General features: G+C 48.0%; 1 protein-coding gene across 1 annotated transcript in view; it reads left to right on the top strand.

The window, feature by feature from the left end:
* The window catches only part of LOC126533963 (uncharacterized), a 46,972-nt gene extending 31,467 nt beyond the window's left edge, over positions 1 to 15,505 (top strand). Inside the window, exons 8-10 of the mRNA XM_055072934.2 lie at positions 8,397 to 8,514; positions 11,851 to 12,018; positions 15,092 to 15,505. Coding sequence (XP_054928909.2) covers positions 8,397 to 8,514; positions 11,851 to 12,018; positions 15,092 to 15,505 — 700 coding nt within the window. The remainder of the gene's footprint in view (positions 1 to 8,396; positions 8,515 to 11,850; positions 12,019 to 15,091) is intronic.
* Positions 15,506 to 16,039: the final 534 nt, after the last annotated feature.

The following is a 16,039-nucleotide window of genomic DNA, read 5'->3' as shown; positions in this document are numbered from 1 at the left end:
TGTCACGCGCGTGCGAAGAAATCATTACGAAATTCAGCAACACAGGGAACGCGTTCTGTGGTATGTAGATCCTGGTACCCGTGCGCGATGTGTCACCCGACAGCGCTACTCTCTCTCTCTCTCTCTCTCTCTCTCTATATATATATATATATATATATATATATATATATATATATATATATATATATATATATATATATATATATATATATATATATATATATATATATATATATGTGTGTGTGTGTGTGTCGCTGCACTGCGCAACTGAGGCAGAGAAAGAAGCAGAATGTGTGCGCGTGATCTCGGGGTACTCTGCACGAGCTGGACCTAGCCTGTAGCTTCCTTCTCGGACCTCGTTTCACCTTGGAAACAAACATCATTCGTAACATCTTTGGTGGACGTGCGGGGTAAATCTTGGATGATCCTGGACGACCCAGCTCTACCAACTGTCCGACGGAGTAGACGCTTCGCCGGTTTAGGGCCACAAGCAGCGGACATGGCCGATTCCGGAGAACGCAATGACGACCCCACCTGCCGTGGACGATACAGCAGCCACGCAGGTCAAGCTGGCTACTGGACACTGCTGTGAGAGCCACCCATCTTTTCGGGGAAGGCGAACGAAGACTGGCTTAAACACTACAACAGAGTGAGTCACCACAACCACTGGAGCACTACGAAGCAGCTCGATAACGCGGTTTTTTTTTTCTCGCTGGAACCGCACTTCTCTGGTTTGAAAACCACGAGGACGTTCTGACAATCTGGGATAATTTTGTCGAAGAATTCACCAAGTGGTTCGGGGACCCGACCTCTAAGAAAAAGAAGGCTAAGCAGACGCTTTCCCGACGACCTCAACTGCCTGGCGAAACGTGTACAACGTACATAGAGGCTGTTCTCAAATTATTCGGAATCGTCAGCGCTACTATGCCAGACGAAGACAAAGTAGGAGATCTGCTTAAAGGAATCGCTGAAGATGTTTATAATTTTCTTATAACGAAGGAAGATCTTAGTACTCCGTCTGATCTGAAGAAACACTGCCGGGCGTTTGAAGCGCTGAAAATGAGAAGGATTGGGCCAAAGTTCGGACGCTTGGACAATATTACTACTATTGCAAGTGTGTCCGTCCCAACCCGCGACGACATCTCGGTAATTCGGCAAGTGGTTAAAGAAGAGCTTGAACGCCTTAAAGTTGTTGACGACGCTCATGTGTTCCATTAGTGTGCATTTGATCATCGCTCTCGTGTGCCACCGACCACCTGGGCACATCATAATTACCGAGAGCCTCGCAGGACCTATGCTGATCGTCCGGAGAGCAGCAAAGTGCCACCGCAACCGACAAGTCTGGAACGCCGACATGATGCACCACAACGATTTGTTCCGCGGGCTCTTCCCTCCTACAACCAGCCTGAGAGTACGTTTCCACCCATGACACCCATGTCACCGGTGTCACCCGCGAGAAGCCGCGACTCCCGCATTTGCTACAGCTGCGGTGTGGCTGGACACATTGCTAGGTATTGCCACCGCCGCCAGCAGCGTGCTCCACCGTTTAATTCCTACACACCCCGCGTGCCCGCTGACGAGCCCTGGCCGTATTTCAGTTCCTTCCAGCGGCTGCAGCAGGGACGCGCGAACCGCAGGGACTCCCCCGTTTCCGATCGCAGCCTCACACCACCATCGACATGACAACGGCGCTCTCCATCACCTCTTCGTCGCTCGTTATCACCACCGCCGCTGGGAAACTAGCTGGTGCGACCGACGGGGGTGAGGCCGCAATATGTTCATCTTAATCAAGATCCCCTTGTGTAAAATTGTTTAAAAACAAAGTGTGCGTTTTAGTTGACAATGTGAGTGCTTTCGCTTTAGTTGAGACCGGGGCGGCAGTTTTTGTTATGAGCCTGTCCTTCAAAAATCACCTTGGACAAAAAGTTATGTTTTCTTGGGACCGGAACGCTACCTTTCGTGGAGTTGGCGGGGAAATGTTACGCCCACTTGTGGTCTGTTCTGTTTCAGTTACGATAGAGGACCAGATATTTGGAAGTGAATTTGCTGTGCTTGCACGTACAACGCATGACATTATTTTAGGAATCGATTTCTTGCGTGAGTGGGAGGCAACTTTGGATTGGGGAAGTGGCGTGATTTCTCTTCGCCGCGACGTGCGAACGTCAATGACAGATAGCACCAGTGATGCCGCCGACGTTCTCTCCGTGTCACAAGATGTGTGTTTGCCCCCTCAGACTGCAATATTTGTACCTGTCAATACTTCTCGCCCTCGTACAGGTTCTTGTTGTGGTTTAGCCGAGCCCGATTATAACAATGCGCTCAAGAAAAATGCGATAGTCCCTCGCTCCCTCGTAGTCACCACTGATGGTTGTTCTCGTTTGTGGACAGTGAACATTTCAACCCAATCTATAACATTGCCGCTAGGACTTAAACTGGCAAGTTTTGATGAACAAGCCATTGTCAGCGTCGGAGCGGTCGAAATGTCAACTGCCGAAAAAAAATCCAGCCCCGATTCCAACCACGATAATTCTGCTGACTTTAAGCGCATGATTAACAAGTCGCTGTCTTCTAGTGAGCAGTGTCTGCTGGAAACTGTGCTCGCTCGCTACGCCACAGCGTTTGATTTTTCCCAAGGCCGACGAGCGTCCCATACACCACCGGCGTCTCGTATGCAGCACCGCATCCATACAGGGCAAGCAACGCCAATTCGTCAGAAGCGCTACCGCGTTTCACCTTCAGAGAGAAAAGCCATCGCCGAGCAGGTCGAAGAAATGTTACAGAAAGGAGTGATCCAGGAATCATGTAGCCCTTGGGCTGCTCCTGTGATCCTAGTCAAGAAAAAAGACAACTCATGGAGATTCTGTGTGGACTATCGCCGCCTAAACACCGTAACAAAGAAAGACGTGTACCCCCTACCACGAATAGATGACGCCGTCGACTGCCTCCACTCCGCATTGTATTTCTCTTCTGTTGATTTGCGGTCAGGATATTGGCAAATTCCCATGCACCGCTCAGACAAGGAGAAGACAGCCTTCGTGACACCTGACGGTCTCTTTGAGTTCAACGTTATACCCTTTGGCTTATGCAACGCTCCAGCGATATTCGAGCGATTTATGGATACCGTGCTCCGCGGACTCACATGGGAAATTTGCCTGTGCTATTTAGACGGTTGCCTCTGTGCGCGTCAATTTTCACAGCCGAATGTCATGCCATTTCGGTGGCTGTATCAAAAATAGTCGAGATGAACATTCAAAACAGCATTATCTACACGGTCTCGCTAAGTGCAATCACAGCACTGAAAGCCAGAAACGTAAGGGAACCTTTAATAGGAAATATAATCCATAACTTAATAACCGCTCAAACACAAGGACATGAAATGAAGCTTTGTTGGATACCAAGCCATCAAGGAATTAGAGGCAACGAGAGAGCTGACGCGTGCGCCGCTCAAGCCTGCCATAAGGATGTGAGTACTGTAAGTATACCCTATGCAGATTGCATGAAGTTAGTAAAAAACAAGCTTCAAGAAAAATGGCAGCGTACATGGAATAACGAAGAAAATAACAAACTACATTTAGTAAAACCTATTCTAGGAGAATGGCGATCATGCAGGCATCAGGAACGTTTTATAGAAGTAATTTTATGCCGCCTGCGCATCGGACACACACACCTAACACATAACTTTCTACTGACAAAACAAGACAAACCCTTATGTGAGAAATGTGGAGATGAACTCACTGTAAATCAAATTTTATTCTCGTGCACACAACTCGAACGGCTAAGGAAAAAAACATTTTACTGTATTTTACAATGAACGCATTCCCTTCCATCCAAGTCTGCTTTTAGGAGACAACCCACTAGTAGAAACTTCATCTGTTTTTAGTTTTTTGAAAGACGCAGCGATCCTAAACGAAATATAATGTATCACAGAACTACTAATTCAAAAAATTATTACCTGGTTTTTTTCACGCATCTTATGATGCACCTCACCCATTTTCTCAGTTCTGAGAAGAAGGCTGAGGTCTTCATTTGGTTTGTTGGGCTCCTCAGAGGCCTTGTCCGGACAAGGACCTCGCTGAGGATACCCAATTTTTGAAATAAGGTATACCATGTGTTTGGCGCATGATAGCCAAAGTTGCTTATGCGCCATAAAACCCAATACAATACAATACAATTCATTATCTACGGCCGGACATTTCACGAGCACAATCAGCGCCTGTCGATCGTTCTTGACTCTATCCAGCAAGCTGGCCTTATTTTAAACTCGAAGAAATGTCATTTCGGTGAGCGTCAAGTCCTCGTACTAGGCTTTCTGGCCGACAAAGACGGCGTACGACCACACCCTGAAAAAATAGCAGCGGTTCGCGACTTCCAACAGCCACAAACGGTGAAAGATCTGCGAAGAATTTTGGGCCTCTGCTCATATTTCCGGCGCTTTATCAAGAATTTCGCACAGCTTGCCTCTCCCCTCACGTCTCTCCTTCACAAAGACACCCCATACTTGTGGACTGCTGACTGCGAGTCGGCGTTTCAACAGCTGATGTTTTTGTTGACTTCTGGACCGGTACGGCGGCATTTTTATCCGGAGGCGTCAACTAAGCTGCTTACTGACGCCAAAGGTTCGGGTGTTGGCGTTGTGCTTGTTCAGCTCTGCGGTGGCCGTGACCATGTCATTGCCTACGCTAGTCGGACACTTACAAAAGCGGAGACAAACTACACCGTTACTGAACTCGAGCGCCCAGCAGTCATCTTCGCCATTCAGAAGTTCCATCCGTATCTACATGGCCGCGCATTCACGATAGTGACTGACCATTATTCACTCTGTTGGCTGGCTGGGCTGCGTGACCCGTCTGGCCGGTTGGCCCGCTGGGCTTTGCGCCTTCAAGAGTACAGCTTTTCCGTAAACTACAACAGCGGACGCTGTCACACGGATGCTGATTGCCTATCCTGTCTACCTTCCCCGCACTCTAAAGCTGAGGATGATGACTTCGATGGCTACCTAGTTTCCATCTCTTCCGACTTTCCAGACCTGAGTACCTTCGAGAGCGAGCAACGTTGCGACCCTACCTTGAAATCTCTACGGGCAGCTGCACGTGAGCCAGCAGGAACAACACCGTTTACTTTTCGTAATGGTTTGCTGCACAAAAAAAATTACTCGGCTGGTGGTCCCCCATTGCTTCTAGTTGTGCCCGAAAACCTGCGCCCTGCTGTCCTTCATTCCATGCATGACGATATCACGTCCGGACACCTTGGCTTTGCACGCACACGACACCGACTTCAACAGAGTTTTTTTTGGCCCAAGCTCTGGAAAACAACGGAACAGTATGTCGCCAGCTGTACTGTTCGCTAGCGCCACAAGCAAACGACGACGCCCCAGCAGGCTATTTACAACCAATTAGGCCACCGACGTTACCCTTTGAAAAAGTCCGCATCTACTTGCTTGGCCCACTCCCAAAGACGTCAGCTGGCTACCGCTAGATAATAGTATGGTAGATTGCCTTACTCGCTACACAGAAACGGCGGCACTTCCATCTGCCACTGCAGCAGATGTCTCTGCATTTTTGTTGCACCACGTCATACTCCATCACGGCGCTCCCCGTGTTTTCATCAGTGACCGTGGACTGCAATTCACCGCCGACGTCAGTGAAGAACCTTTACGGCTTTGTGGTTCTACATATCGTCATTACACTCCTTACCACCCGCAAACCAATGGTCTCACGGAGCGGACGAATCGAATCCTTACCAACATGTTATCAATGTATGTCACTGCTGACCACAAGAATTGGGACGCCGTCTTACCTTTTGTAAAGTACGCGTACAATAGTGCCAAGCACGAAGTTACTGGATATGCGCCGTTCTTTTTGCTGTACGCAGGCGCTCCCCAGAGCTTTCTGGACACTATTCTACCTTTATCGTGCCAATAAGATCTTTCCATCGCCCAAACTCTGTGTCGTGCTGAGGAAGCACGTCGACTGGCACATCTTAGGCCGTTGTCCTCACAAGGCAACAGCAAGATTCGCTATGATGCGCGGCATATCCCCGTCAGCTTTACTCCCGGTGATTATGCTTGGTTGTGGACACCTGTTTGCAAAACGGGATTGTACCGCAAGTTTCTCGCCACTTACACCGGGCCATTCGTTATACTCAGCCGCTTGAGTGATGTGAACTATGTCGTCGCCAAAGTGACGGCAAGTAATCGGCGTTCACGTGCGACGCAAGTTGTTCACGTGGCCAGACTCAAGCAGTACAATCACAGGTCCCTTTGACTCGCTCAGCGAGCTTCGCCTGCCCCCGGGGAAAGTGTCGTAGCCCGGCGCGACTGAGGCAGAGAAAGAAGTGGAGTGTGCGCGCGTGATCTCGGGGTACTCTGCGCCGGCTGGGCCTGGCATGTAGCTTCCCTCTCGGACCTCGTTTCAGCCTGTAAACAACCATCATTCGTAACAATATATATTTCAAGAAACCGCATTTAGTTTTCTGATAGCGACACTGAACGCAGGCTCAAGCACCCTTATATTCTTCTGATTTCAGAGGCCTAAATAATTTATCTTGCTATTTTACTTTTGGCGCGATTATGTTTTTTTTTTCCGTTACCGGGATTCAGCCGCGTTCTCGGCAATGCATGCATAAATGACGCGGGACTCGGTTGTAATATGACCAGAGCAAAAAATGAGGCGTGCGGGATTGGAAGGAAAGACACCGCGTGAGCACGCTTATGCCATCACTGTAAAAAAAACGAAAATAATAAACCCTCTGTTTCTTGATTTACGGCTATTTACATTTACATTCTATGTTTTACATACTGTGCACACGTGCACAGTTCTCCAATGCGTAGCTCTAAATGAATGTTATTCTTGTTTGTATTTCTGTTCATTGGGTGCGTATATATATATATATATATATGGGGCACCTCTCAAAGCAAAATTTCTAGTTGAAAGGATCACTGTAGTTGCGTGGTCGCCTTGCTGACTGCGTCTAGTCGCACTATGCATTCTATAGCCATGCCCATTTTATGAAGCGTGTTATATTCAGAATAGCCTTTACGAATCCACTGTCTCAGGTTTACATTTCCAACGACACTGAGAATAAGAAAGATGCTAACGTTCGCGTTCTCAGACAATACTCCACTGGAACGTCTTCATCCTCTCATTGATGGATAGATGGATGGATGGATGGACGGGTGGATGGATGTGATTAGCGTCCCTTTTGGAATGGGGCGGTGGGTTGCGCCACCAAGCTCTTGTTATTATGTTGCCTAGTGTCCCTACCTATGTTAAATAATGATAAAAAATTAAAAAGAAAAGAAACTACCATAAATTCCCGTAAGCAAAGTTTCTGAACCCCTATTGTGAACTTTGTTTTTGTACGCCTCCGTTGTTTGTCGTTTCCCTACTTTTCTTCCACCAATTTTCCAATCGCCGCTTACTAATCTCTACTGCGGATATGTTTGCTTTCCCCCTGCTCTCGCTGAACCCATGGGCTTCAACGATGACAGTGGCGCATATATCAACCGCTGGGTAGATATCTATACATTGTAATAAAACATGCTTTACCGTTTCCCTAGCTTTACCGCAGCAAGGACATGCTCCTTCTTTTATATCTTGCGTTATAAGTGCGTTTTCTAAGGCATCCTGATCTCGCTTCAACAAGTAATGAGCTTCCATTTGAGTTATAAATTGTTTCTTTCCTGATTTCGTTTTTTCCTCTGAAGTAGCTACTCGTGGCAGGTTTCTTTACTATTGCCGCCACCTACGAGATTATTTCAGCTTGTCTGATTTCCGTTAGCCGTTCTTTGTCGCTGTGTTGCTCACCTACAGGCCGCACACATGCTGGTAAGCTTCCTAGTGCTCTTCCTTCACTGTGAATCAATGTTTTTCTTCGATATGCCTGAGTCGTTCTTGATAACTAATTTTGCTGGGAGCTTCTCTCTCTTCAAACCTTGTCCAGCCCCTACCACCTTGGAAAGTTTCATTTGTAGTGTTCCCGTGAGCACCCAATGCGAGACGTCTCACAAACCTTTGGTTGCCATCGAGTCCTGATTGTAAACCTGATTTGAAGCGAACAACCGCATTTACAAATGTAATTCCTCGAACCATCACACCTTTCCACATAGCCCGGAGCGCCTCGTACGTCCATTGTTACCGTCGAACGGCTGCAATGGATAGCAGGGACCCCCTTTTGTGGAAAGTTGGTGCTGCCATTCGCCTTCTAGATTCGCGGTGGAGTTGTGTCGAGGAAAGTTCTAGAATACGAAGGTAAGTTCAACAAGAGTGAGCGAAAACAACGTTTTGGAGTCTGGCATTACAACGCTGCGCGGACCTTTCGTTGGTTAGTTTCGGAAAGATATTTTTCTGCTCACTCTCTGTACCTCGTGTCATTTGAATAAATTTTGTTGCCCGCAGGACTGAGGTAGATATCGTGGTGATACTGACCACAGTTCTGACGATGCCGAGCCCCGCACGCTGCCTCACGCTGCCTGTCAACGTGTACAAGAGCCGGGACTCGCATCCAGCCACTCTGGCAAGTGTATCCGCATGTTTACAGGGTGAATTAAGAAAGCGTGCGAAAAAAGGTATATTTTTAAAAATTTTCAAAGTACTTGCGCTTTGAAGAGATCAGCCAGAAATAAAACGGGTAAATAACAAAATATTCTATTTCTGTTAAGCCATTATGAACGGCTTGTATACGCCTAGAGTGTAGATAGAAAAAAAAAAGACAGCACGAAAATTCACCGATGATGATGACTATGATAATACTCCCTAATGCGGAATCTGAGCCCACCTCTGCATATGTTTTCATTTCGTGATATATTGGCTGGCGCGGAGAATCTCTCTCGTGCGGCCCGTTGCAGACGGAGCGAAGCGTTGAAAAACAAGACACAATAAAGTACAACGATAGCCGCGATCACAGTCGGCGATCGTCGAAAATCTGATCTATGGTTCAAGCGCGTTGGCTTCTATACATGAATCGTCGAAGGTTTCAGTGTAATCAGTGGTACGTGCGTGGCTTAAAGAAAGTACCACACTATTCGCGTCGCCCGTACAATCACATTACGAATAATCTGGCGCCATCTCTTAGTCTCGCGCCGCACTCTGCTTTTCTCCTCGCCATTTCGAGATACTCTCCACTTCCGCTTTCCCCCTCGCGCTCTCTTCGCTATCACCGTCTTCCATCACCCGCTGCGCTCCGCGTTCGCTCTTTCATCCTTCGCCGTGCTCGTACGCTCGGTTACGCCGAGGGAGAACGAGGTACACTGAAGGCCGCCGAGGCATCACGACCTTCAACGATGCCTCCAAAAAGTTGGGTCGCCTGCTAACCTCGCCGCCGATGCTGCGTCACTTCGACCCCACAGCTCCGACTGAAGTGCACATCGACGCCAACGGTGCTGGACACGGCACTATGCTCTCGCAACGCAAATCTGGTTTCGACGAGTACATCGTTGAATATGCGAGCAGCACCCTCACCGAAGCAGAGACCAGTTATTCCGTTGCGAAAAAAAGTTTCGCGATAATCTAGGCCCTTGGTAAATTTAGACGCTACCTATATGGGCGTCCCTTCGACGTAATTCCGGACCACCGTGCGCTTTGTTGGCTGTCCACGTTGAAGGACCCCTCAAGCCAGTTACCTCGGTGAGCTTTGCGGTTGCAACAGTTCGACGTGCGCGTTGTCTACAAGTCTGGCCGCCGCGCCACACTGATGTCGACGTGCATTCCCGTTTGCCCGTGTCAATCGAAACGCTGCTTGCTTGTCTGCCGTTGATAAAGTCCCTTCGTTCCCAGCAGGCTGCCACATGGCTTGGGAGCAAAGCAAGAATGCCTGGATTAGCGCTCTTATCCGCTTTGTTTCAAACCCGTCGGCTCTTCCTTCACCTTCTCGAGCTTTGCACCGTAAAGCTTTTCACTTCGAAGTGTGGGATGACCTTCTCTATCACCGGAACTACCTCTCTGACGGCCGCAAATGGTTGCTGGTTATACCTCGGTATCTTCGTGGTGCAATATGCTTGCATTCCACGCTGATCCACAGTGTGCACATGCGGGTGTCTTCAAAATGTACACCCGGCTTCGCTCCAGGTTTTATTCACGAGGCATGTACACCTTTGTGTGCAAGTACTTTCGACCGTGCCCACATTGACACCGCCTCCAGCTTCCTGCTCACCATATCTCTGGTCCACTTCAGTCAGTCGCGTGCCCTGCCAGGCCTTTCGATCGCATTGGCATTGATTTGTATGGAACCCTTCCGAGCACGGCTTTCGGAAACTGCTGAATAGTTATTGCCATCGCCCATTTACTATTGATAGTCTTCGCCATTGACGCGATACGCGGAAACAGCCGCTCTGCCTACAGCCAGAGCTCGTGATATAGCATCCTTCCTCATGAGAAATTTTATTCTCTGGCATCGGTGGGTGGAGAGGGGTTCCTCAGGGCTCAACAAAGGTATTTCCTCCTCCTCCTCCTCTGTCACGGCGCACCTTGCCAAGACCTGAGGGATAGAGAACGTGTCTTCCTCTCCAAGGTCGTAAACGCGCTCCTTGCTGAATGTCGCATCGTTTATTGAACCACCAACGCCAACCATCCTCAAACTAATGGTTTGGATGACATGCTCTCTTATACGTCGCCTCTGATAACACTGATTGGGGCTTTATTTTGCCGTTCGCGACGTACGCCTACAGCACTGCACCACAGTGACCACAGGTTTTTCACCATTCTTCCTCTTGTAGGGCCGCGAGCCTTCGACAACGCTCGCCACCATTCTCCCGTACCTACGCGAATCATCCGAGTGGACGCGCATCCGTGAAGCTGCCCGCCGTGCCGAGAAATTCTATAAGCTTGCCCATTCTTTTACCATTCCGTCGACGAATCGCAACAACAATCGGGACGTGACTATGACCCCCCGCATTTTCACCCACTTCCGGATCCCTTGTATGGATTTGTGCCCCAGCTAATACTGCTGGCCTCTCACCCAAGCTTGCCTCCAAATGTCACAAACCCTACCGTGTTGTAGCGCCGAAATCACCTGGGAATTATATCATCGAGCCTCTCATGCCACCTACGGGCCAGTGCTGTCGTGGTCGTAAAACCGTCCACGTACAGCGCCTAAAGCCGTATTACGAACCACTCATACTATGCTCACCAGGAGTCGCCAGGATGGCTCCATTTCCAATGCGGGAGTTTGTAGTTAAGAAGAATGTTCCACGCTGCAGCCACATCGCCAGTTCTTCGGAGATGAGAATGTACCGTGCTTTGAACGGAAGAACCCTGTGCGCGGCCAACCTATCGCTTACAAGGGACGACGGCGCCCCCATTCCGTGTTACCGTCAAAGATGCTGACGCACTGTGAAGTCGATGCCTACAGTCTCGGTGCCTACAAGTCGATGCCTACAACCGTGCTTGCAGTGAAACTGCAAGCACGGTTGAGAGCGCTGCAATACGACAGCGCATGAGCGTAGTCACGTGGTTTGATTTATTTCGCGGGCTTTCGTAAAACGGCGAGATTAATCCCCACACAGCATGTTCGTCACCATAAAGGAATATGGAAACTTTAAAAGCGTCACTAAACGCACTTTGCCCTAAAATTAATATTTATATTTTTGCAAAATTGATCCTATTCAATTCACTAATTAAGCGGAATATTAAAACAATACTCTAAGGAGCGCCATGTCGCGGCAAACCAGAGGTCATTGGTTTCATACAGCTGCAGTTCACCACTATTTTTGTAAGTGTTTGGTTAAAGTTACGTGAAACACTCTGTAAATGACATTATAAGATACGGAAGATACGAATAGCGATGGTAATTAAAGGCAGATTTCCCGTTTCGTAGAGAGCTTATGTCGGTGAACTTGCGTTGTGAAATCAACAGGACAAGGCCTACCGCATGGCGACGTCACAATTCTCGAGGCCGGTGCTCGTCGTGGCCTTGGCACTGCAGATGGGCGTCGCCGTTTACAGCATGAACGAGAGCCACAGCAGTGCCAACAGTGCGCTGTACAAACCATGCACTGGCTTCGGCCTCTCGGACTACTCTCAGGCAAGTTCCAGTGTTCCAGCATCTGTGTATTTACTCTTTTTTTTCTTCCTGTTCCTATAGCAATGTATGGTGTCTGAATCCAAATGGATGCATGGCTGCAATTTCAACTGCAGTTGAACATGACTATAACGAACAGGTTTATGCACCAACAGCACGCCCATAATCTAAATGTAGCTTTGTGAAGATTTCTTTATAAAGGCATCTGTCATCTGCAGTGGTAAAACGAAGTGCACAAAGAATCCATTCGTAGGCTGCGAAGAATCCTCCGCATAGCAGGCAGTGAGGTTTTGCCTGTGCCTTGAAACTAGTTTACAGCGTCACTAATGTGAGCCTTCTCATTAATAATCGTTTTCAGTGCCAGTGTCGGCCTGCTCGGAGAGTGACAAGTTTTGCCGCTACTGTGTTGTCCTCTCGGAAGAGCACTGGCGGTCGCAAGAATTCTCCCTCTGCGAACACAGCCTTTGTACTTGAAGTTCTTAGATGTCTGCATAACGAGGCTGAGGGATATTTATGACGCTTGTTGTGGGGAGAACGTTGATGAGAGGTTTACGGGGGCTCAGAGCAGTACAACGTACACCTACATACAATTAGGGCTTCACACCTCTTGCCTCCCTAGTCGCATATCACTCTTGTGGATTGACCAAGAACTGGCACACATTCGGTGCCGCATACCAGTGCCAAAGTTGTTTGTCTCAGGTACCGACCCAATGGCACGTACTCAGTGACCCCTGTTGGTTATTCGGTCAAAGCCAGCCACAAGGTGTCCATTCGGGCACACACAAAGCGGCCCAATGTTTCTGTCAAGACAGCACATATCGAGCTGCCCCACTTTATTCTCTACCATTTCAGCTGCGGCGGGGCTATCCCTCCGGTCGCTACATGGGTAGCTCTTGTACACATACACAAATACACATAAAAGTGAACGCTGTTTAGTGTGACGACAGCCATGGTAGGCTGCGTAGACGAATATACAGAGCTTTTTCGGAAAAGATTTATTATGATTTCCCCTCCCCACTGTATTAATTTTACTTTCGACTAAACACGTTCTACCTCTGCAATTGAACTTAGGCTACTTAGCAGACTCGTCACGGAAACTTCAAGTTGAATAGTGGTAGTAGTGGTTTACTGTGGAAAATCACGCTTATTTTTGCTCCCCAATATGGAGCACGGTGAAGCGTCAGGGGAAGGGGAAGTGGGAAATAAAGATGAGAGAAAGGGTAGAGAAGGCGAAGCATCAGGAGTCTCGTCCGTTCATGGAAGAGGCCGTTGATGAAGGTAGTGGCCAGCAGGGTGCGGGCGCCTATCGGTAGGCGGTCATCCCATTCGCCCCCACAAACTCCAAGAGGCTGTGGAGAGCTTCGATGTGGAGAGGCGACGGGAACAGGGGTCGTTGCGTGTTTGCAGCAGGTGCGCCCTGTGGCCTGTAGACAATGATGACCCTTGAGCGTTCCCGTGCCAGCGCTGCGCAAGCGCAGAGAAGTTGCTCAAGGGTCTCGGGGTCACCGAAAGTTCAGTAGCCTATATAAGCAAAAGGCGATGTTTATTGTGAATCCGCATAAAGTATGCGCGACTGTTGGCTCACGCAGTTTTGTGTGACCTTTACGGGGTCGCGGGTAATACCACCGCCACTGTGGGTTGGTCAATCAGTTGCCAACTTTTTGGAAACTGGTCAGTGGTAACTCCTAAGAAACATTGAGGGGAAATACTAGAACACGCTGCCATGAACTTATCTGGCTGCTTTCGGTTCCTCTACAGAGGCATTGATATGAATGCACCAAAGGGATGTCGGGTACACTTGTGAGGATCTATTCGGGGACTCAGTGTGACCAACTCAAAGAAGGGGCCTTGCTTAAGACTAGCTTCGGTGTTTTAAACGTTCGCTTTAGCGACATTCTGTGTTTGATACCTTTTGATCACAATTACGCTGTTTGTTTGTGTGTTTATTTATACTGTCAGTCCAAGGATGGATCATAACAGGAGGGGATGGAAACACAACAAAAAAAGATACATAATATCGGTACATGTAGAACAAAAAACAATACAATAGCAGTATCTGCAAAAAGGGACATGCGGTGATCAAAGACAAAACACCCGCAGTATGCGCATCAGAAACAGGTACAAATGCAAACATTATTGCTTTGAAACCAGCATGTTGGTCCTGCATACGCGATTATCACTTGCTCCTGAAACAGTTCGCTGTTTGCACCTTTCCCCACATTCTTCATTCTAGCTGTACAGCGTATTGTTTACTTTTAATTTATCAAAAAGAAGCTTTACCTTCTTTCCTGCCTTCTTTTCCTGACTTGCTCAGTCGCATAACTTTTTTCTTATTCCCTGTACTCTTTCAAAAAATCTTGACTTACGCTGTAATCCGTGTCTTTCAGTTTTGTGCAGTTCTGCAAAACTTTCATTGTATCCCTATAATCTGCCACCCTCACTATGACTGGTCGAGTTCTACCAGAAATCTTTTTGCCTAACCTATGAATTCTTTCAATAGAAGATATTCACCTTCAGAGTAGCGCTGGATGCCGTCTTTTATACTTTGCTTAATAGGGTCTCTTCGTTTTCATGTTCTTCTTTAATTTCTCTAATGATAAGATTATTTCGTCGTGAACGGATATCCAGATCATCCAGATGTTTGACCAGACTATATGTTTCAACGCTGTGGTCAGCTACAATTCCCTCAAGAGTTGCGAGCCTGTTTCGAGTCTCGTCTAAGCTTTGTACCTTACTCTCGATAACAAGAAGCCGGTTCTGCATGTCTAGGATTCTTGTTTCAAACGAGTCTGGCTTGTCTTGAACGGCAGTGAGTTTAGACAACATTTCCTTCTGGTTGTGAAGCAATTCCCTGCACATTACTTCTGTTATTGGTTCTGGACTTTTCTCCACGCCCCAGAGAGACTCTACAACGGGCTCGCTATAGAAAAACAGTCGCATATATAGTCAACGACAACCTGTGGACACGGCAGCACTACAAGACCAAGAACATCACTATGGAACCAATTTTTTTGGTCACCAACCTGCATGAACGTCAGGCGACATTGTCACGGCGGTGCTGCCGTGTCCACTGAAGCTGGTGAGCGATGGGCATGGTTTTATAGCATACAGCTCATCCCTTCTGGGCATGCGGTTCCTGACGTCATCGTGGCCCAGATGGCGAGCCGAAAAGACCATCCACGTGTCGATGCTCCTGGATACCGGTGAGCTCAGCAAACTGGCCGAAGTAACCGCCCACACAGAGGTGTCGCAGCAGGCTAGTATGGTAGGGAAGCGTGATGTTTCCAGCGTCAAACGGTTTCGCAGCGTCTCCAACGATGAAGCTAAGGCATGCGCAGAGAACCTGTATGAACAGCTGCACGTCAGGCGACATTATCACGCCGGTGCCTCCGCGTCCACTCGCATCGAAAATGAGGAGCCTGCTGAAGGCAGAAGAAATTCAACTGAAAGAGAACCAAATTTGGGTAACAATATCTTCCTTGGCGAGTGACCGCCAATTTGATCGAAATGTGTATGTCAGTTCCTTATTCTAGCCTTGTTCTATCGCCGATTCTGGAGATGGTACAGCCTAAAATCGCGGGCCGATTGCGGAGGTAGTGCAGTGTAATGTCCGACGCTCCTTCTATTCCACTCACGCCATGGGTGACACTATAAAACACCAGTCCGACCAGACCAAATTAAACAGCGCCTTAAATGATGTTTTTCAGTGGTGTCGCGATTGAAGCATAATCGCTGACAAAGAAAAGGCAGTTCCTATGTCCGTTACAAAGAAAAAAATTCCGCTCAAGTTCACTTATGGTTCTGATAAAACCGCACTGCGAACTGTTATTGAATACCAATATCTGGGTATTATCACATTCGACTTAAACTGGACAACACACGTTCAGCATGTAGCAAAAAAGCCATGAACAAGCTCTATTTAATTAAACATGCCTTGAATAACTCGCCTCCCGGAATAAAGCTACTGGCTTACGTTTCGCTTATAGGCCCGATATTGGAATATGCTAATATTGCATGGTCTCTC

This window comes from Dermacentor andersoni, chromosome 7, assembly GCF_023375885.2.
Source record: "Dermacentor andersoni chromosome 7, qqDerAnde1_hic_scaffold, whole genome shotgun sequence".
Taxonomy (NCBI): Eukaryota; Metazoa; Arthropoda; class Arachnida; order Ixodida; family Ixodidae; genus Dermacentor; species Dermacentor andersoni.
This window is presented reverse-complemented; position numbering and strand designations above follow the sequence as displayed.